General features: G+C 39.2%; 2 protein-coding genes across 5 annotated transcripts in view; one reads left to right on the forward strand and one right to left on the reverse strand.

Moving 5' to 3' along the window:
• Window positions 1–251: 251 nt before the first annotated feature.
• On the reverse strand, window positions 252–13,285 carry LOC124142726 (COP9 signalosome complex subunit 4-like). Its single transcript, XM_046511334.2, has 11 exons — window positions 13,149–13,285; window positions 12,411–12,490; window positions 11,715–11,866; window positions 11,390–11,493; window positions 11,098–11,251; window positions 9,843–9,993; window positions 5,256–5,340; window positions 3,734–3,819; window positions 2,737–2,852; window positions 1,932–2,016; window positions 252–828 (listed from the first exon to the last, which is right to left on the reverse strand). The coding sequence occupies exons 1-11, from the start codon at window positions 13,229–13,231 to the stop codon at window positions 695–697; spliced, it is 1,230 nt and encodes a 409-aa protein (XP_046367290.1). The 5' UTR covers window positions 13,232–13,285; the 3' UTR covers window positions 252–694.
• A 126-nt stretch (window positions 13,286–13,411) lies between these two features.
• LOC124142724 (protein lin-54 homolog) overlaps window positions 13,412–23,270 on the forward strand; it is a 33,639-nt gene continuing 23,780 nt past the window's right edge. For 2 of the 4 annotated variants that reach the window (XM_046511330.2, XM_046511331.2), the window contains exons 1-2: window positions 13,412–13,523; window positions 15,162–16,186. In XM_046511330.2, the coding sequence (XP_046367286.2) occupies window positions 13,505–13,523; window positions 15,162–16,186 (1,044 nt within the window). In that variant the 5' untranslated portion in view covers window positions 13,412–13,504. Of the gene's footprint in view, window positions 13,524–13,545; window positions 13,703–15,161; window positions 16,187–23,270 lie in introns of those variants that run through there. The other 2 variants (XM_046511333.2, XM_046511332.2) reach the window with 2 other exon arrangements.

Raw genomic sequence — 23,270 nt, forward strand, 5'->3', positions numbered from 1 at the left:
AAAATATTTTCAAAGCATAGTCAGGAACGGAAGTCATCTGTTTGAAACTAGTGCCGTGAAGCTCCAGATAACTGCTTTCTGATTGTCTAATGTCGACTTCTTGTTAGTAATTTCATTGGTCAGTCAAAGTTTGCGAAAGTTGCAGGATTAAGTTACTGGATAAATCCCAGGAGGCGCCAGCAGGGGGTGGCTACTGGTGTACCTCATCTCCATGATGGCACATAACCCAACACATAGGCATCAAACATTCATGAATATAAATACTTTATTCTCATAAGCACTTCTCACTTGCGTAAGGGAGACTTTGGCATCACCATTCCTGTGGAAACAATTCTGATCTGTGAGGAGCAGTCTCCAGCTAGGATTGACACCAGTACAGGCCAACATGGCCTCTCTTATACAGCAGAGATGTTACTGAGTGATTCACCAGTCTTCAGTGTCATTGATCATGTCACATAAGTAACCAACATATTAGAATATAGTGACTGATGTATGATGGATGCCATAACAAATTATATATCCCGACTGGAGGTGAGGCATCTCCTTCATCTCCTTCACATACTGAGCATGTTTGTCCATAAGCACGTTGTGAGACGTCTATTCGCCTTTCCAAATTAATGTTGAGTGTTAAAGCTGACAGTTGTATGACAGTCCAAGTTATTGTCTCGTGTCGACAGGCGTGCGAGTTGGTCGATCACTGCTGGATCTGTGCTTCCATTGTTTTCAGCATCCACTCCGGTGCAGTCTGGGAGATCTTCTCAATGATGTTGTTCACCTGGAAACACAGGCTCTGAATCTGCCGGTCCCAGGTAGGAAGCGTCTCTCGTGCTGTAGGAAGACACACACAGAGGCCTCAGCAAATGTTAGCAAGGTCACAGAGCAGGTGGTGATTTTCTTAAAGTTTGTACAAATGAGTTTGTTTGAAACATGTTGAAGGTATGTTTACTATGGCCCATGTTTCTTAGGAGCATATCAAAGTTATTTGAATTGATTTGTAAAGTATGTTTATTTTAACAGTAAACAAACGCAGACTAGAACACTGATAAAACATATGAAAACATCTCTAATCTCACATCACCAATATCAGGCAGAAATACATCTCAAACTGATGGCCACGAGAAATTTATCACAAATGTTTTTTGTTCTTAGTAATGGATCAAGGATGAGTGACAGTTGACTAAAAAGGAATATTTGTGAAAACAAACGTATTGTTCTTGCAATTGCTTATGTTTCATGTATTGCGATATGTGCAATATATTGCATGCGTCTGTAACTTCAACTGTAATTTACACAGGATTGCATTTTCAGTGGATGATGTTGCTGTATGTACATTATAAAATTTGTGGCCCCCCAACCCCAGCATACTTCACAAAATAGTCAGACCATGTTTGCAAACTTCAAATGTTATTTTTGATTTTGTGATCATGTTTGAAATGGACCCATACATGACTCCACCCTCCACATTTTTGACAACTTCGTAGTCATCTGCCATTTTGTTGGATGTTGCTATGGTCACATTACATGCATAATAGTCATATTAGATAGAAGAAGCTGGTTGCAATTAGTTTGCTTTTCTTATTACGGGAATCAGTTGCTAAAAACAGAATTTTATAATTCTTACTTTTGAAAATGAAAATATGCATGAATTTGAAAAACGCAATATACCGGTATTTTCAAAACATAATGTGATACATATTCATTAGTATTTCAAATTGTGGTATACCGGTAATGCTGCGCATCTCTAGTTATAATTGTACTACACACGACCTTAATGACCAACACCCATTGGATGGGAGTCTTTAGCTGTGCCATCCGTCCATCATGCTGTACAGTACACACAATTAGGAGGGGACAAGCTGTTGATGTCAGTAAACAGTAACACATCAACAGGTTAAATACATAAAGAAGATGTATTGGGGCTGTTGTTCTACCTTCAAAATGGACAATGGAGTCAATCTGGTCTATGTTCCCATTCATGCGTCCCTCGGTGATCATCTGGGAGGCAATCTTTTCGGCCTGGAAAAGGGACAAAAGTCAGGTAAATTTGGCCTCTGTAAACTTATGAACATTCATTACGCAAGAGGCACATAATCAAGTTTTGAAAGCCGAGGTATGGTGTGTTTAACTACCATGCATGTAAAAGTAACAGCAATAAGAATGATCAATTCATTGCACCTTGTATCCACCCAATGACATAATGGTGGCATGGAGAGGTTCCATCTGGCTAAGCCTTTCTGAAGTGTCTGCACAAACATTTTACAGCAGTATAAAACAGATGGCAGTAGCAGTTGTCCTCCGAAGTCTTCCCTTAGTTAATATTCAAACCGTACAATATTCGTCAGTGCTGTGCAGACAGACTGAAGGGACTATTCACTGACATCTCAAGAAGTGAAACCCAGGTGTCTGGAAGTCCCTATTCCAACCGATTACTGTTAGGGATGTCTACATATATACAAAGACCTTTACAGTTATAATTACTTGTAAATCCAGACACTTATTAATGGGGACGATATTACTAGAAATGGTATCATCATGATTAATATGATTTCACCACACATAACAATGCCAGAATTTACTTGACTTCCTGTACCTTGGAACAGGTTTTGAAGGAAATAAAGAAATGTTTTAACAAAACAATCGTGTTGATGGTGCTGCTCCTGCTGATGTGATGATGTTACCATTCTCCAACAACAAATGAATGTGTTGTGAACACCCACCACCTCGTCAGACACCTACCTTCTGTGGAGGAATCTCCAGGAGGGAGCCAAGCTCTTCAAATGAAACGTTGTTGTAAAGCTTACTGGCAGAGAGCAAGTTGTGTTCTATTACCGCTCGATCCAAAATGGTTGACCCTAAAAACAAAGAAACAACCAAATGTTTTGCAAAGCAACTAATTCATACAAGGAAGTTGCATACAGCAAACAAACCCACTCATGTATCATGTAATCACTGACCACCTGCTATCCTCCGATCATGTAATCACTGACCACCTGCTATCCTCCGCTCATGTAATCACTGACCACCTGCTATCCTCCGATCATGTAATCACTGACCACCTGCTATCCACCAATCATGTAATCACTGACCACCTGCTATCCTCCGATCATGTAATCACTGACCGCCTGCTATCCTCCGATCATGTAATCACTGACCACCTGCTATCCTCCGATCATGTAATCACTGACCACCTGCTATCCTCCGATCATGTAATCACTGACCACCTGCTATCCTCCGATCATGTAATCACTGACCACCTGCTATCCTCCGATCATGTAATCACTGACCACCTGCTATCCTCCGATCATGTAATCACTGACCGCCTGCTATCCTCCAATCATGTAATCACTGACCGCCTGCTATCCTCCGATCATGTAATCACTGACCGCCTGCTATCCTCCGATCATGTAATCACTGACCACCTGCTATCCTCCGATCATGTAATCACTGACCGCCTGCTATCCTCCGATCATGTAATCACTGACCGCCTGCTATCCTCCGATCATGTAATCACTGACCGCCTGCTATCCTCCGATCATGTAATCACTGACCACCTGCTATCCTCCGATCATGTAATCACTGACCATCTGCTATCCTCCGATCATGTAATCACTGACCATCTGCTACCCTCCTATCATGTAATCACTGCTACCCTCATGAAATCACTGACCATCTGCTACCCTCTTATTATGTAATCACTGTCCGTCTGCTACCCTCCTATCATGTAATCACTGACCGTCTGCTGTGATGGCTTTCTGGTGGGGCTGCAACAAGGCTTGAAAGTCTTGGAGGTCACTGCTGCGGATGATGCGATCTAAGTACCTGTAGGACAAAAACACATTCATTGTCAAGGTCGGCCAACCCACCATGAGTCAACTCCTGCTATCACCTGACATTCACTTCAACTATGAACAGAAACCTCATTTCCATGTTGCTGTGATCAGAGATGAGTTTATTTTATTGGCTATAATGTGATACCCTTTCTTGTTCACACAATATCCATTATTCCACTCATATATTGTTCCAAGAGATGCTCTGATCACAGGGTATCATAACAGCTATACTTTAGGACTTGTGCTCAACTGATTTTGCTGGATCACTTTTATTGTTTGTTTGTTGTTTAATGCCGCACTCAGCAATATTTGAGCTGTATGCAAATAATCAAGCGGACTTGAGAATTCAGTGAATGACATCATGAGCATCGATCTACTCAATTGGGATCCGATGACATGCATCATCCAAGTCAGCAAGCCTGACCACCCAATCCCGTTTGTCGCCTCTTAAGACAAGCATAGTCGCCTTTTATAGCATGCATGGGTTGCTAAAGACCTATTCTAACACAGATCTTAACATGGGAATATGTGAGTAAGAATTATCCAGGTTTTAGAATAGAAACATTCAAGCAATATCACGGCAGGCTTCACACATTTCCTGTTATCAGTGAAATACAAGCCACAAAAACGCTGACCATCTGCTAACCTCCTATCATCTGAACACTAACCGTCTACCCTCCTATCATCTAAACACTGACCGTCTGCTACCCTCTGGTCATGTAATCATTGACCGTCTGCTAACCTCCTATCATCTGAACACTAACTGTCTACCCTCCTATCATCTAAACACTAATTGGGGGAATTAAACCCATATTTTTTAAAACGAAATAACGAAACGCTTCAAGCACAAGGCTGCATACATTTTGTTATACGATCCTGTACCAGGTATGGGACAACAGTTCCTGACGTTCAATTAAGCGATTGATTATGGAGCTTACATTGTCACAAATTTGAGCCAAATTGCAGCCTGCTCATGATGCAAGGAATTAGGTGCCAAAACAACTTGTGAAATAATGTTGGCAGCAATACAGGGATGCTTTGTAATAGTAACTAAAACGTATTGTACACACATTCTTTGTGTCTGAACCAGACTCGATTGTTTACAGGCCACCGTGGTATGGCAGGAGTATTGCTGGATGTGGCGTGAGGCAACAAACAAACACTTACTTTATAATGCAAATTGTGAGAATGGTGGGGCCACCAGTAGAGCAGGGCATGTTTACCCTTTTCGCGAACACTGATTTTCAGTGATTCATTCGTATAGTTTTCATCAATATCTTACGCCAAATGGAATATGTTTCAGCAGATAATTGAGGCTGATTATTCTCTGCCGTTGACATTTTGAATTTATTCCCTACTGACTGTCATCAACTGATAATATTACAACAAATCCATGTGACAACAGATGTAAGTAAGGTGACCCACATCTTCTCCAGGATGTTGAAGGCTGGCAGCTGCTGACATCTCTCATCCTTGAACAAAGTGGCCAACATACGGGATCGCTGCTGACCTGCACAGAAACATGTCTATTAGGCAGCTGTTCCACAAATGAACAAACTTGCAGAAAGTACAAATTAAGAAATTGAAAATTGTACAATAAATTGTATATTTTTATATTAATTCTTTCTTACACTATGCAATTCATCTTCTATGATCCTGGTGTGGAAACAATCTTAAACAAGTTTCCAGCTTCAAAAGAAAACATCCCACCCGAACACATCCCAGTCATCACCATGGTCACAACCATAAACAATAGGTCGATTACTACCTGAATCTTGTGCATCTCGATAACATGACATTCCCAGCATACTCATTCTCTTCCTAGAGCGAACGGGCTGGTGTAACTGTGATGCAGGGATGGTTGGGTGGGTGTTTAGAGTGTGAGATAGGATAAGTATATACATACACAATTTATTGTAAAATTTTCAAATTTTTAAACTTATCCTTTGTCACACTAAGCATTTATCCCAACAGTTGGACAGTGGGGTGCAGATAACCTATCCTGTAAACAGACTACCACCATGAAACGTTACACGAGGAAGATGGATCTAAGCCATGATCCAATCCACTGATTGTTACAAGGCTTAGTGTCATAAGAAACGGACTCGTGTATGGTTTGCTTCATAAAACCCCTCGGCGCAACTTGGACAGATACAACATGACAGCGGGTAACTCATGTGTTCTGTTTCGCAATGTTCTGAATGACCACGTAGCTTTGAACTAGGGGAACCCTATTCAGCCACGACCTTAATCTACCTACTTCTCTTCTACATGACAGGCCACACACATTACAATCCAGAGGATGTAAGGTGGGCCAGCTTGAAATCACCTTTGTCAAAGCTTTCGATCACAACCACAATTCAGTACACTTACAACGAGAAGAGGAAATAATCGACCATACGCCTACGGGTCTTCGACACGACTACTGAGACATAACATGTACATGGCAGAGGTTAGCAGGTAGAAGATCAGAATACCATTGAGGGAGTGAGAGGCAAACACTGTCTATGACTTCCAAAAGCAACCTTCCATTATAGCCGGGAACTGCAGTTGCTATGGTTGAAGCCACTGCCCCTGTCTCATGTGGCTTGGAGGCCCTTGGAGGTGGTAAACCTGCAGACATGTAAGCTGACCGATCGCAGACCGCAACCATAAGGACACTGTAGTCCGAGACACTTCAGTGTTTGCCGCAGTCGACAGTGGGATGAATAATCTCAAGGAGATCCTTAGGGCTCTGACTGGACATAAGGACAGATCTTCATATTGTCAGGATCCCTTAACGAAGACAGTTGAATGGTAAATAATCAGTCCACTACCTTCTGCAGAACCTGAGGTAGAAGACCCTATGCCTATGGGTCCAGAATGGAGGATATGCACTTTGGCAACTTTGCATTGAAGGGGATTGTGAAGAGGTTGAGGTCTGGGGTTCAATAGAGATGGCAAATCCATTGAAAGATCTCTGGATATAGTTCATCATCATTTTTATTTCCAATACATATAGGCCACAGGCCTTTGTGTACAAAAGGTGGGTACAGACAGGTTTTAAGCTTTCAGTTTCGCATTTCTTACTTCATTTGCATAATATAGATATTTTGCTAGATTTGTAATAATATATGTATCTGGTGATGACAGAAGCATATTAAATTTATGAATGTTAGGATGACAATAGAACTTTGCTTTGAGATATAGTTGCCGTAACTTGACATACGATGGACAAATAAGCAGGAAGTGGTACTCGGTTTCAACACAGTCTAATTTACAAAGTTTGCATTTCCTTAAATTTCTTGGAATTTAATAATGACGTCCATTCTCAATTTCCAAAGTATGACATCTCAGTCTGAATCTGGAGAAATAAGCAGGAAGTGGTACTCGGTTTCAACACAGTCTAATTTACAAAGTTTGCATTTTCTTAAATTTCTTGGAATTTTATAATGACGTCCATTCTCAATTTCCAAAGTATGACAACTCAGTCTGAATCTCGTGAGGGTTGTTCTCATATTTTGCGGATTTAAGAATGACAAATAAGGTTCACATTTAACATAAGTTTTAAAACAAGCATAAAATGACATATTTGAACTTGCAATAAGTTTGCTATGCCAGATCTGCTGAAAATTGTCTTTCAAACGTTGTTTAAACATATTAAGAAACACCTTTTGGTTTCCATACATTTGGAACCTCCATACATCTCCGAACCCAAGTTTACAAAGACAATTCCTTAATTTTGTTACCCAATTGACACGACCATGTTCAGCATACAGGTACAACATATTGTAGCACTTTCTTGGTAAACGGAAGTCTGGCATCTTTAGTATGTTCGGCCAATATTTCAGACATCTGGTCAAAGCATATGTACATGAATAGGGTATCTGCCACACTCGCCCAATACAGCGTTGTTTGATGCGGATAATTTTAAACCCAAAAAGCTTTACAAGCATACAACTTGCACAGTTTCCAATTTTTCAGCAATTACTGGAGGTGATGGTGTAATGATAACAGTGAAGAAATGGAGAAATGGCCTGAGGAAACACTGTATCAGTCAAAGGTGTAGTAACCTCGCTGAGGGAGAGCTTGTGCCAGTGTGAGAAGGCTGAGGAATTCCTGCCATTGTTGGAGAGGGAGTGATTGTTTTTAGAGACAATGGCACATGCTTCTGGATTTTCAACCAGCTGCCGGAAGGAACATTTTCCCCACTTTGGAAGGGGAAGAGGCGTCGTGATGGACACATTGATCAGCCCACCAAATTATGTAGCAGCATCTTTGTGAAGTCAAGATGTTTCACAAGAGCTGGTTGGTTCAGCATGAGTCTGTATGTAATCGTCGATGTTGGCCTCGAGGATGATCCCTCAACGATGCAGGAACTGGGTGACAGGTTTCTTGAAACAGGTGAATAACCACGGGGCCTTTGAAATTCAAAGGAGAGCACCATCCATTGATGAGTGAGTGAGTGAGTGAGTGAGTGAGTTAGGTTTAACGCAGCTTTTAACAGCATTCCAGTTATATCGCGGCGTGTCAGCTTAATGTGGGAGGAAATCCCGAAGTGATGCAGGTCTCAGAAATTTACCACTTCGGTGAAACCCACAAGGTATGGTGCTGACAAACCTAGAAACATAATCGGGGTGAACCGGGATTCGAACCCACAATCATAGGTTTCTGGCGTGCCCAAGGGTCGCAACTCTGCACAGCGAATCGCAGAGCAATCTTTGGAATATGGAGCAGAGGTATCGATGATGGTCTCAATGTATTAGAATTTGAAGGTAAGTGTCCTGAAGATCTGGAGTGACCATGACGTCTCCTGGTCGATTGATTGTGCGAAGCAAGGCGATGGACACCATGTAAAAGTACTGCAAATTGAAGATCTTCATATTGAAAAATCTTCCTGCTGTCTTTCTTTGGAAGGTTAGAGAGTAGAAGCAGGGGGTAACAGGGTTTGGATCTAAAATCGGTCATGGTGATGACGGGAATGTGTTGGGGTGGGATGGTTTTTTTAAACTGGAAACTTGTTTTAGGATTGTTTCCACCCCAGGATCAAAGAAGAAGGATGTGCATCGTGTGAGATAGGATCAGTTTCAAAATAGTTAATATTTGTTTGTTGTTTAACGCTGCAGTCCGGATCTGAGAAAAAAGTGATTGATATAATAAACCATCCTTCCATGCCGTTGGGACATGCAATCAACCAAGTCACGGAGCCTGACTATCTGACCCATCAGTTGCCTCTTACAACAGAAAAAGGTTACTGGGACCTGTTATTGAATCCCCACAACGCTAAAAGCTTAATAGGAGACCCTGAGATTTCATGGGTTGATATTCAGCAAAACTACAATCATAACAAATGACAGCCTGTAAACTGTTATCAACTCTGAAACAAGTAAAGCAGTGGTTGATAGGATGAACATTAATCTGTTGCTCTTAGGGGTGTGATGACACACAGAGGTAAGCCTGCCAATCAGCCAGGTCACCATGTTGGTCTTCTAAAATGGTCACCATCCTGATAGTTCTTACTCACTATGGATGTCTATGGATCAGTATGCCTGTTCCTGTATCAAGGTTTCAGATTGGACATTATTTTGGGACACTGCTTATTGATTTTAAAAAAAAAAATATTTTTTTTTATAAATATTGAAAAGAAACAACTGAAAATAACATTTAATCAAAAGATAGCAGGAATTCCGGTGGTCTGGCTTGGCTGATTGTGAATTATCATACCCCAGGGGATGGATTCTAGTTCTTCTTTTCAGTTACTGATTTGGCTCATCCAGCCTTGATTATTTGCAGGCTGCCATGATATAGCCGGAATACTGCTAAACATGGCATTAATCATTCACTTATCCCCACTAAAACTTGTCTTCAGCAAATACTAGGTGTCCCCCTGGCAAAGTGCTGGAACACAATCTTGCATCACTTTTCACAAATGATCCTCAACACATCATTTATTGAACATTTTATGTTCATCAATAACATAGGAGAACCCTCATAATAGGCAATGGGTGAATGAGTGTGAGACTTTGAAAGCACCTGCTGAAGCCAGTATGGTACAGATGAGTGCATTCTTTAACGCTGTCAGCCTCTCTTGTTCTGCTACAATGGTCTTGTACGACAATTCATTGTAGCGCTGGGCAGCCTCTATAAACTTTCTTCTGAAATCCAGTACTCGTGCATAACAGGCCTGTAAACAATGAATACATAATTACAGTCATACGTTTTACACTTTAAACTGTTATACTTTTTGTTATTTCTGCTGTACTTTGGAAAATTTGTCAGTTTACCTATTCTCTGTAATGTCTGGTGTATATTAGGGATGTCATTCTATATCACGGTATCGATGAATTTTTAATGGCAATGCTATATCAATACAAATTCATGACTAGCGATACTAAATTAATAATTCACAGCTACAGAAATGTTTACATATATTAAGATTGCCATTGTGACTCTGAATCCCGACTGGGTTTGACTAACCAATTTTCATTGCTTTTCTCACAAAACCCTATATTTGAGTTGAAATGGGGTTTACTGTGCATGCACATGTGTGTGTGACTGCTTCCACTTGCATTTGTCCGGACGAATGCCGGTTTTATAGTGTTTTCCAATGCAGATACCATGCTGCAGTTTAACATGGATAGCCCACTCGGAGACAGTATATGAGCCCTGTGCCGACCAGTTCTTGTTTTATCCCCTTAATGCCGAGCGCCAGATAGGGTGACAACAAGTTACATCTTATAACGCCTTTAGATATGATGGGGCCAGGGATCGAACAACCGATCTTCTGCCTTCTGGGAAGACACTTTATCCGCAAGAACATAGGGATGAAAGAATACAGCAAAGTCACGACATGATACTTATCAAATACATAGGTCACCATCGTGATACACATATTTACATGAAATAGGGCAGAAACTTCTTGATACACATATTTACATGAAATAGGGCAGAAACTTCTTGACATTAATATTTCAGAGCAGGTTCCAAAGGAAAAGCTAGCTGTAGACACATGTTCCTAGCAGCTATTTTTAGTAGTAAACTTGAAAAGCTAAGTACAACACATTTTGCAATATGTGACTGACAAAAACACTGGGGTGGGGGTCATTAAAGGGGTAGTAAGTAATTTATTTTAACAATTTATTTTCATGTATTGATACAGAAATAAATGTATCACGTATTGTATGGTCACATGAAAACTCACAATGCAACGGTGCACCGATGCATTGTTTCACCCCTACTAGAACATGGAGGCAGTCCCAAAATTTAGAGTTGATAACCTTCTAATCACCTTGTATTGTATCTGGAGACGTTCGTTCTGTGTGTCAGCCTGGAGGAGGGAGGCTCGGTTGATGTACGCCTCTGCCTGCACGGGATCATCATCCTCCAGGTACAATCGTGCAATCTTCAGGTAGGTCTCTAGTTTGTAGTCAGTGCTGTATTGCCTTAAAGTCAAGCACAAATATAATTTACAGTCTGTTAGTGTGTCATGCTATCAGTAGACTTCAAGTGAGTGTGTATTTGTAATGTGGCAACAATAGTAAAGTGGAAGCAGTGTTGGTTGCTCTCTAATGTAAACCTACTTCTGTCCAGTCTCCAGTGGAATGCCAACCAAGACGTTTGCTGCATCCCTCCAGCACTGCTCGCGCTCATAGATGTCCGCTAAGTGTTGTCTAATGGCTGCAACCTGCAGCAAATAAATAACCAGGCTGTAAACAAGCAAATCCTTCCATGTGTCAATCATTTGTTTGCAGATACCAACATGAACAAGTAATTCTTTCATTGCATATGTAATGTATGCGATAAAATAAACATTCAAACGGATGTGACTTTATGACAAGAAACATAGAAATTACATATGGATGAAAGGTGATATTTTCAAATTTGATCTGACTTTACTATGTTTACCTGTTCTTCAAAGGATATGACTCTTGTGTGTATCTTGTCTAGTGTGTAGTGTGCTACCTGCTTGGCTATAGCATCTGGTAGCTTAGATAACTGAGCGGTGAAATCTGATAGGATCTGCCGAGATATCACCAGACTAACATTTTCATTCACCACTGCAATGATAAAGATTGAAAAGGTTCATGCAAGGGTCAGTCTTTTCTGTTGGAAGTTCTGTTGGAAATGTAGCATAAATAAACATAACATTACAGATGCTTGTTGATCAGGTATCTTTTTCTTCACTATACACAAACTTGTAATATACATGTAAGGGGGTAGCTGTGAAAGCAGAGGCAGTATAAAAAATATGGGGTACCCTGTGCATCTGCATTTTTTTAAATTGTTAACATTAGGATTAAATTGATGATCCTCGATTTTCATGCTTAATTTTGAAACCTGATATCATGCTCTGCTTTTAACATGTTACTATCCAACATTATCACATTGCAAATACATAGCTATGAATCGTTGCTATAGAAACAATCTTAGAGAGCCCAATCCTGAGCTTGCACCAGCCTCAACAAGCTCTGTCAAATATTACATTGGTGAATTGTTTTGAAAATGTTGGATAGGATAGTTAATGTGGAAAGCAACAAAGGTATTATTTCACAGCTAGTTAAGGAGGGGTCCATCAATGTATGAGTAAAGCTAAGAACTCACAAGCTTCTACAAATGCCTGCAGAGATGGGATCAAGTCGGCCCCACCAGTTTTCAACACAACTTCAAGGATTGCTTTATATCTGAAAATGGAACAATCATACAACATGATACACTTGAAATTGTTGAATGTCAACTGAAAAAAACCAGTCTGCACATCTTATTTTGGTTCATCAGACAAAAGATGGCTAGACTGCCATTTACTGAGCCTAGCTATATATATAGTGCTATTAACATGGTTAACTAAGCTCCAGCTGTGGTTATTTGATTCTCAGGTTTAGCTGTATTTGGGTTAGCCTAATAGGGTAGGTTACCCTCAAACCCTAACCTTGGCACCCCTTTTCAATCAAACACCCCTTTACGATTTACTTAGGGTTCGGTTTGTGGACAGATGCTCATGATATCAATCACTGGATTGAATGGACCACACTTGATTATTTACAAATTGCCATGACATAGCTGGAATATCACTGGTAGGGGCGTTAAACAACACACATCCAACTAAACAAATCGTACCGATTACAAAACTTAACTTGTCATATGTAAAATGAAACTGGAAAGTCTTAAGTTTGTTTGTTGTTTAACGCCGCACTCAGCAATATCCCAGCTATATGACGGCGGTCCGTAAATAATCGAGTCTGGACCAGACAACCCAGATCCGGTGCATTAAAGAAATGATGATGAAAACGTGTAAATGCGAATTTCAGTCTCTCTATAGGAACATTGAATTAAAATGAATACTTTTCAGTGACATCCTTGTGAGAACCTCCTGCATGAGACAAATTTGCCAGCTGAGAAAGTTGTTGTCTCACAGGGGCAGCCATGTTTCTTGACACGTTAGGAGCGCATCAAAATAAATAAAACATTTATTACCATTGGTGATACTAGTACTGATTCCAATCAACTGCACTGTGTCATGGCATTTCACAACTATTCTTTTATCTTTATTTTCACAATCATTTAATGTAAAAATGTATATTCGTCCAATTATCGCGGAAAGATTATTCCATCCGTGCGACTGTCTTCGCGGAAAATGATGCCGAGTGTCCACATTATGGGATGGTAATGGTGGGCGCGTGATTTTGAACAAATACAGAATGCCTGCTCAGAGATCAGGTACGTGGTTTCTGAGCCCCGGACCACAATTGAAAGGCCATGTTGAGCTTTCACGGAAAACTAAATCACTAATTAGGACGATTCGGCAATAATATACAAACGGCCATGTAATGCGTCCTCCAATGTCATCCAACCCTATTTGGTAAATATGGCACAGTGGTGCGATATAGAGATGTAAGGTACTGAAATATGCAAATAATCCCCTGTTCTCTATCAAATATAGATGGAACGATCCTGCTTTCAGACGTGCGATATGATATAATAGGTTGTTATTGAGGTTGTACAGGCATATTCCACTCCTAAAACATCCCGGCGATTTAAATTTCCCTGAATTTTCATCTCCAAATGGCGCGTGTTTCAAGCAATGTTTACGTGTCCCAGATATGGAATAAGTATCCGGTTGTGTTAACAAACCCGATCAAGTGTTTTAAAGACAATTTACTGTAAGAAAATGTCCATATTAACAAACTATGACCAGCAGCAGTCACAGGAATTAAATACAAATGAAATAGGCCATGCATTTTTCTCTGTATTAGCATACATAAGTGCACATTGAAATTATCTTTATTTACAGGTGTATTTTGTTATCTAACCTGATTAGTGAGATAAATACTTCTTTCTCTATTGTTATGTAGAGATTTGTGTGATAAGATTTGCTACAAGTTAATCGTAATGAGTAAACTTCAATGTTAATGCCGATTTTCTGTACAGGTTCATGATTCTGTTTCATTGCTTTCGCATATTTACTTTCATTTCAAGTTTTATCAATAATATTAATTTACAATAATCCCTTATGAGGATGTAAGTATATTGTTATCAAGGCTTTCCTCTGGAGGTATGATGTGCAGGACAACTAAAATATATGTGTTTACTCTGCATCACCGGTATTTTAATTTTTTAACAAAAATTCAATCATGTTCATTGGGTTTAGTCTTGTTGGCATGGCCTGTGGATGTTTTGGGACAATTGAACCAAAAAATACTTGTAAAATTTCACATTCCTTCACTGTTACTATGCATGTTAAATTTTGCAAGGTTTATGTATCTTAGATTTTCCAGGTTGTTTAATGCCACACTCAGCAATATTTCAGCTATGTGACAGTGGCCTGTTAGTGTTCAAGTTTGGACCGGACAGACCAGTGAACAACATTCCACACCGATGGAATACTGAGAGACACACACTCAATCAAGTCACTGGGCCTGAACCTCCAATCCATTTGGTCACCTGGAAAGACAAGCATTTTAACCTGATAACCGTGTCATGTAAACAAATTGTCTAGAAGTCAGCTGCAGAGAATCTATAAACTGATACTTGTTTTAAAATGTGATGCTGTTTACCATGTTTACAGTTCAGTGAATGAGTACTTCTTTAATAATGTTTGAAACTGACAGGATATTGAAGATTTTGTAGTCATGCAGTGTAAAAATAATAACTCTTCAGGGTATTTCAAAAGTCAGGTGAATTGTGAAATTGCATTGATATGAAATGGGAAACTGCCTGTCAGGAATCAGTATCTTTATCCAAATTTGTGTGGTATTCATTGATTGCTATTCCCTGTTGATTTGCTTTTAAGGAGTTGCATTTTTCTTTGAGCTTTGTGTTTCTTGGATATCTACAGCTTTGTTTTATCTTTTTCAGGCATTACCAAAAATGACGAAACAGATGGATTGCTCTTAACTTCTTTTGAGAATGTGAATGTAGACACAACACCAATTTCCATTGTGAAAACAATCTCTTCAGAGGGTGTGTCTCTCTTGACTCCATTGATGGGACGTGCTGACCAGGCAAATAGTTCGGGGTCGGACATCAAGACTGTGGAAGTCATTGGGGTTGATTCTGACAAGTTGCAGCCAAAAGATATTGTGTCGAGTGGTGATTCTGTTGTGATTCAACCTTCTACCAGTTTGATTGGATCATTATCTTCTGCACTGCAAGGGACACAGACCATTTATCTGAGAGGCCCTGGGGTGGGTGGTTCTCTGGATTCTTTTGCAGGTGGTACCAAGACTATTGTTGTACAGTCCCCTAGCAACAGTGGCGTTCTGGGGACAGATAGTGGACATCAGACCATACGGGTTGATACAGGCAGTGTTCGAGCCAACCAAATGCAAACAGCAGTGGTGGAGGTGCCATCTAGTAATGACAAAGTGGGGATCAAGAGGCAACTGTCTTCTGGATCTGGCACCAATCCAATTGTGACTAAAGTGATAATTACTAAAAACCCTACGACTAGTCAGCCCCAGGCTGTTCCTGTGCAAATGGCTCAAGTTCAGCCAGGTCAGACTGTTTCATTGCAATCACTAGCTGGGATAAATGTGATGCCACACGTTCAGTCTCCTACAAAAAATGTGACTATAACCTCACAGGGAATTGTGTCCCCTATGAAAACAGTGCTAGCAACATTACCAGGATCTCCTACGAAAGTCATCCCTGTAAATAAAGTCCCTCTCTCGCCTGCAAAAACTCCTACAAAAATTACTATGATCCCTGTGTCTATAGCTAAATCTCCACAACGTTTAATGACAGTATCAGCGAGTGGCACTGTAATGGCAAGGACATTCACAGACTTAGCAAGCACGCATACTACATGCACAACATCAGCGGCCAAACCTGCAACCATCACAATGTCTCCATCTAAACTCATAATTAAGCAAGGCAATGGGGTAAGCAAACGTGACCAATAATAATTTCTTTTCTCATTGATGTTTCAGATTAATCTTGTGCTGACCAGGAGGTACAACCAGCTGAAAATATATGCCAGTGAAATTTTGTGACTCAAATGTTATTGTGTCTATGAATTGAGATGATACCAGGTATTTATTTTGGATTCTAAACTAAGTCAGTAAGTGCTGATGGCAGGCGGTGGAGGTGCACAGTTTGACAGATATACCCCAATTTGGAATACCCATGAAAAGTATCACAATGTTTGTAACATACCGGTATATTGCAATTTCATGTTGTTGGCAAAGTTTACATAACTGACAAGTCCAGTTGAAATTAGCAACTATTTCCTGTGATAAAAAATTGAATCAAACTGTGACCTGCTTCCTTTATCTAATGTGTCTATTACCAGGGTTCGTATAGGCATCAAAAGCTTTGAACTTTGAGGTCCCTCTTGAAAAGCCTTGATTTTCAGTGTCAACCTTAAAAAGCCTTGACAATCACCAAAATAGCTTGAAAAGCCTTGAATTTATATTATGCTGGATTTAATAAGACTATAAAGCTAACCCAACTATATAACCTTGAAAATGACAGTTGACAGCCTGGAAACGCAAACCTTAAATTGCAATCTGATGTATGGCTCTATTTTTAATTTTATTCAGCTTCATAACACTTACAGTTACAGATGAAAGAAAGCATTCAATAGTGGTGATAGAAACTAACAGTTTTAGACCACTAGTCCTTTTAATGATAACGTAAAGCAAAACCTTTACAAAGGGCAAATTTCTACTAGTCCTTATGATACCTAACTATTGGGCAATTTGGCAAGGACTTTTGGACTAGCACCAATTTGTATTGCTGGTCACGAGTTGAGACATGGAATATTTAGAGATATTTTTTTCAAAATGGAAATAAAAATGAAACATGCCGTGGGTTTTTGATGATTTGGCAGTGCATGAGAAGCAAGAAAATATATTTTTTTTAGCCTTGATATCTTCTAAATTTCCTCAGGGAAATCTTTTGTCACATTTTATTAAAAGTTTTAAGTCATGAGGTCAAAATGCTCCGGTATGAGGGTTTGTTGTAAAACATTCTCAGAAAGAATTCAATATCTTTATTGCCAAATTTGTAGTATATTTGCTTCGGTTGAAATGATACAGCAAGTTCCCAATACAATACATCATTGTACATATCGCGATGTGCATATTTACATCAAATCTTGTGGAAACTTCTTTCAGAGCAGTTAAAAAGGTAAAGCTAGCTGTGGACACATGTTCATAGCAGCTATTTTTCGTAATGAACTTGAAACCCTAATTACAACACATTTCACAATATTTGACTGCTGAAAATGCTGGGTATCATTAAATGAGTAGAAAGTTATTTTAGCAAGTGTATCGTCTTGTATTGATACAGAAAAAAACGTATAGTGATTCATATCACTCATGATGCGCCTGTGCTCCAGTGCACTGATGCATTGTTTCATGTCTAATATTTGCACTACTTTTAAAAGCTTTTTGTCAGCATCAGTCTAAGATCAAGGTAACTGCTTATTGTAAAACTGATCATTGCCAGTTTCTCTTGCACTGCTCACAAGACCTGTTCACTGAAGGACTTAATAGACCCTTCGTTGACAAAAAAGGGGTCTTTTTCAATAAGAAGCCAAGGAAACTACATGAACAAAGATCATGAAGAGTCGATGCTTGGCCCATGGGGACATCAGGGCTGTAGTTGGCTGCCACAAAAACAGCTTGCCGTTCTTCAGTTGCTTCACTTTGTTTTACTGTAATTACCTCGGAAGACCTCAAGACCTGTACCAATATTATGTCTACAACAAACTGCAATAGTTGATAATATAATTACGAAACTTATAAATGTGCCTCCTTGATAACCTGGAGAATTATAGGCCATCTGTTTTGAAAAGTGATTTCTTTGAATCAGTTTATAAAATGGATGCTCCCGCTGAATCCTGTATCACTGGCATAGAACATAAAACTTTGTTTGTTTGATAAAACAAAATACTTTATTTACTTTAATTAATGAAGTGTCATTTGATTGTCTGGTCCCATTAGAAACATGTCAATCAGCCAAATTCAGAGAGGCCAACCCTAATTGAAACTTTTGAGTAATCAGTGGCGTAAAAAAAGAGTAATTTCATGTGAAACAGTATGGTCGTCACCTTTGAGAGTCTCTGTTGCAGGTTTTCTCTTTGACATTTTCTTTAGGCACAGACGTAAGCGAAACACTTGGTCAAAGCTCAACACTTTTGACATCCATCCTGTGACACTAAGTGTTTTTAGAAAAACAATGTGGTGTTTTTGAGTCTTCAAGGAATATTGTTGTACATGCAATTAGGTCCCTTTCTGCACTCACAAAAACCTGCGAAGATCCGGGTTAGAATAGGTCTTTAGCAACCCATGCTTGTCGTAAGAGGTGTCTAATGGGATTGGGTGGTCAGGCTCACTGACTTGGTTGATACATGTCATCATATCCCAATTGCATACACCGATGCTCATGATGTCAATCACTGGATTGTCTGGTCCAGACTTAGTTATTTACAGACTCCCGTCATATAGCTGGAATATTGCTGAGTGCGGTGTTAAACAACAAACAAACAAACTGTCCTTGTACTGTAGTTGTAGTTGTCTCTTGTGCAGTATCTGAAATAACTTTATTCTCAACAAGCAAGACAGGCTTGTGACTGAAAATTATAACTAGCCCACCTTGAATATTTGAGGCCTCATTTGTTCATACCATTATGCATGCTAGAGTAGATTACAAACAAATTATCATTTTTACAACCCCTCAACAAGAGATGACAGTTTGTAATTCTCGTATGATGAGGGGCCATGTACTTGGAATGAATAAGCACAACGTGGCCTACATGTTGTGCAGTACATGAATCAGTGGTAATAAGCCATGACAATTCAGATGTCCACTTGGATTTGAACTTCTCTCTCGTTGATGTCTGTCATTATCATAAGGTCACTTTTCTTATCTCTTTCCTTTTCTTCATTTGTCTGGACCACCTCCATGGTCTGGTGGTAGTGTCCGCCCGGAGATTCTGAGTGGGGTATTCATGTTAAACTGCGGCATGGTATCTCAGTGAGCTAGCACCATCAATCGGCATCAGTCCGGACTAGTACAAGCAGCCACATACACACACACGTGCATGAACTTCACTATATTAGTGCAATGATCTTGGATGCGACGTTAAACCCAATTTCACCTCACCCCTTCTGTTGTCTTTACTTTTCTCACAAAACTAAGTATGATATTGTGACTGATTAATTTAGCACTTAACTTACAGCATTTGTCATATCGCCATTTTGGTAGATTGTAACAATTTTTCTGCTTTCTGAGATGAACCAGTCAGACGCAGTCTTTGAAATTGAGTTTTGGAAATTTCTTTCAAAATTGGGATTTTGATTAAAGTTCTAATTTTCTCAGATTAGGAGATGTTTTAACAATGCATTCGATGTAATAGTCTTTAACACCTCACCAAAGCCATAACGTTTGTTATCTTTGGTAATAACTATTACTACATGAATTGGGAACTTGTAATTTCAATTTGGTAATTTGCACTCACATTGGCTTCAGACTTGGAGCTGAATAATACAGCCTCTGATCAGGTCTAGATAAGTCCCTGTAACCAGGCAATGTTAACACAACTTGAAATGAACTTCCGTTGTGATTTGTAGTAATGGAAATGTTTTGTTTCTTAATACAGAAAGTCTTCACTGTGTACACTGACTGTCAGTATAAATAGAATAATAAGTACTGAAAGCTTCTGTTGACATCTGGCAGGTAGGAATAAATTATACCTTTGTTAAACTATTAGCATTAGGGTTATGACAAGGGCTCTTTACTTTATGGTTAATGCTGTGTTTGTGTCATCCGTGAATACAACAAAATGCAAATTGTGATAGTTTTTTGAGCTCTCATACACCATGTACACATGCCTCTGGAATGCTAGTGTGACTGAGTCAAGTATGTGGGCTGGCTGAAGCTGTAAACCGTCAACTGGCCTAAGAATTTATATAAAACATGCTGCAGTCTGTTTGAAAATAAAAGTTGCAATCTTTTCATATGTCACAGTATTTGTCCATAACTTGGGCATTTGGCCAGGACTGTGTGCCGGAGAATAGATACTGGAAGGCAGGTGTAGTGTATTTGTGTAGTCCAGTCAAGCATGTTCTGAAGGTCTTTAGAATGGATCAGCGTGGCAAGTCGTAAAGAGGCAATGCACGACTGACACAGGATTGTACTTGATAAACTTCATTAACAAACCTTTCACTCTTTGGTACAACTGTTTCATTGGTTGTTCAAGTGATTCTTGCAGCTATTTTTACGCTGACTTGTTACAATCAGAAAAGCTTGTGCAATGAAAAAACTCGAATGCCCATAGATTCCAATTGAAAAAGCATGTTGTGCCTAGTCGATGTATCTTCAACAGTGGCTGATTGGTTTGTTAAAAGATAACACCCTTCTTACATGTAACAGTGGTAGGTTTTGCAAACAAAAATGGCTTCCCAGAGAGGTGTAGACGGGTACAACTGTTCATTTAATTTTAAATGATTTCCAGGGATTTTGACGAAACAGGTTTTCAAGTTAAAATACCCAATTGTGAAACAGGTTGGTAATAAAAATTTGAATACCCTCTAAAAATTGTGGATTCCCAATCACAATCATACCCCTGGGTAAACTACCCAAATAACCCAAAGCTTATTTTGGGACCTGGCTGTGTATAAGAAACTTAAATAGCCATGTTTGTCGCTCGTTTGTTCTCTATACATGGGTACACAATATGTGAAGTGGATGTAAAAGCTCTCAAGCACCTGTAGGCAGCTTTGGTTGTATTCTCCCCAGGGAGTTGAGAATGATAACTGGAATGCAAATGGATTACTCTTTGGGGAACAAATATTCCACATTTGAGCAGACATTAGTACCTGGATAAGTGTGGTATTAAATTGTATAAGATAATAATACTAGAATACATTATTCCTGTTAAAGTAATAGTTTTGGATACTATTAATTCTGACCATTGCATCCCAAAAAAATTCAGGTCTATTCTTGGGTATTTTTTTACTGAATCAACTGGTAGATTGGGAGAAAAAGTGTGTTCAGCTGCAATTTTGTGCTTACTTTACGAGACAAATACACACGGTAATCTTAATCTCTGCATATGAAACTATGCAAGAAATACATTTGAAATGGTTTTTGTTTGTTTGTTGTTTAATGCCACACTCAGCAACATTCCAGCTACATGACGGCGGTCTTTAAATAATTAAGTGTTGACCAGACAATCCAGTGATTGACATTATGAGCCAGTGAGCCTGACCACTTGATCCAATTAGTCGCCTCATACAGCAAGCATGGGTTGCTGAAGACCTAGTTGTACAAAAGTTGAAGTTGTACAAAACAACCTTATCGCTAGGACTGGCGTAAGTCTATGTTAAGGTATGGGAGTTAGGATCACCTTAGCGCTAAGATCGCATTGTACAAAGGCACCTGCACCCAGATCTTATAGGTTTTTAAAATTGTCACTCATCGTGTACGGTTCAGTTTTAGTGCAAATTTCACATTTTCATCAAGTTTGTTATATTGCCTCTCAGTTGACCTGAATTGATATAAGCTTGAATGTGGTTCCCAAGTAAATTCATAGCCATTACTCAGTAATTTTGGTTCAAAATTTAATACAATTTAGTAGATGTGTAGATAGTAGTTGGGATCATCTATATGTTCCTTGTTTTATATTTCTAATTTTGCCTTCCTAGACTCCATCCATACTGAAAGCTGAAACTTCGGATAGCCATTAATTAGCCATTTCTAACCAAGCTGTATCAAAATTTGGTATATGTGTAGTTAGTAGTTGGGCTAAAAATATTTTGACCTTTTACCTCTGATTTGAGCTCATTACAATAGGTTTGAATCCAATTTAACTATTGCCACCACAGCAGCCATATTGACACATCTGTTTATGGCCATTACATGGACATGTTTGTGCCTAATGAAATGAAATTTGGTATTTTTTTGTTAATTGTGGGACTCAACACATACATTCTGTTATTTAGTTTTTACTACGATATATTCAAATTTGACCTTGTTCTTAACATGCTCTTGTACATGTTGTATTTTCTCAAAATCACTGTAAAATTCTTATCTGAAAGGAATGTTCAAATTCATTGATTTTAGTGTCACATTTTAGTGGATCATGATTTTTTACTTTGTGATACAAGTATCGATCACAGTCGCACACTAAGTAAAAAGTTTCGATTCTTACCAAACACTAATTACTAGTTTAAATGAAGGAAATTTGTGAAAACTTAAATATTTTTATCCATTGTGCCATACCTGACACTGCCAACTGTTAATCAGTAGTGTGCCAGGTATTTGGCAATCTTGTCTATGAAAATGATGGTTTCGCACCACAGATAAGTGAGCTAGGTATCGTGATACGTATCGGATCGCACAGTTGGTGTATCGTCCAACCCTTAGTCAATGCTGACAATGCGTTTACTGAGTGGCTTTCTTTGTCAATATTTTAAACTTTTGACTACATTTCCAGGAGAGCTACAATGCCAGTAGTATTGTTTCAACCCATTTACCATGGAAGACTATTCTTGTGTTCATTTACAAGCAGATACAATTGCACGCATACAAGGAGCCTACTAGCCCAAACTTGGCTCTTAGCGTCATTTTTGGTACATTTGAGCGATATATGATGTTTTATTAGCTGATATTCAGAGACAGCACAGAATTGTGTTACTCTAGCTATGAACTAGTGGCTGAAGTTGCATATTGACCTTGTGTAAGTGATATGTTGTGATAATAGTTAAGGTAAATGGGCTGGAATTTCAGAGCTACAGATAAGCTGCATATCTGCGTAAAATACTTCCCCCAAAATATCCAAAACCCAATTACTTTCAATTATCTTGCGTGCAGAAACGTATGCGTTAAATGAAAAATTCAAATGTATAAAAACAGCACGCGTAAATACCCAATGAAGCTTTTTCAGCATGCGTACAATTATGAGCTAATTTACTTTCTGATTGCTGGGACCTACGAGGGGTGTTCATTAAAGATTTC

This window comes from Haliotis rufescens, unplaced genomic scaffold, assembly GCF_023055435.1.
Source record: "Haliotis rufescens isolate VD_foot unplaced genomic scaffold, xgHalRufe1.0.p SCAF_20, whole genome shotgun sequence".
NCBI classification, from domain to species: domain Eukaryota; kingdom Metazoa; phylum Mollusca; class Gastropoda; order Lepetellida; family Haliotidae; genus Haliotis; species Haliotis rufescens.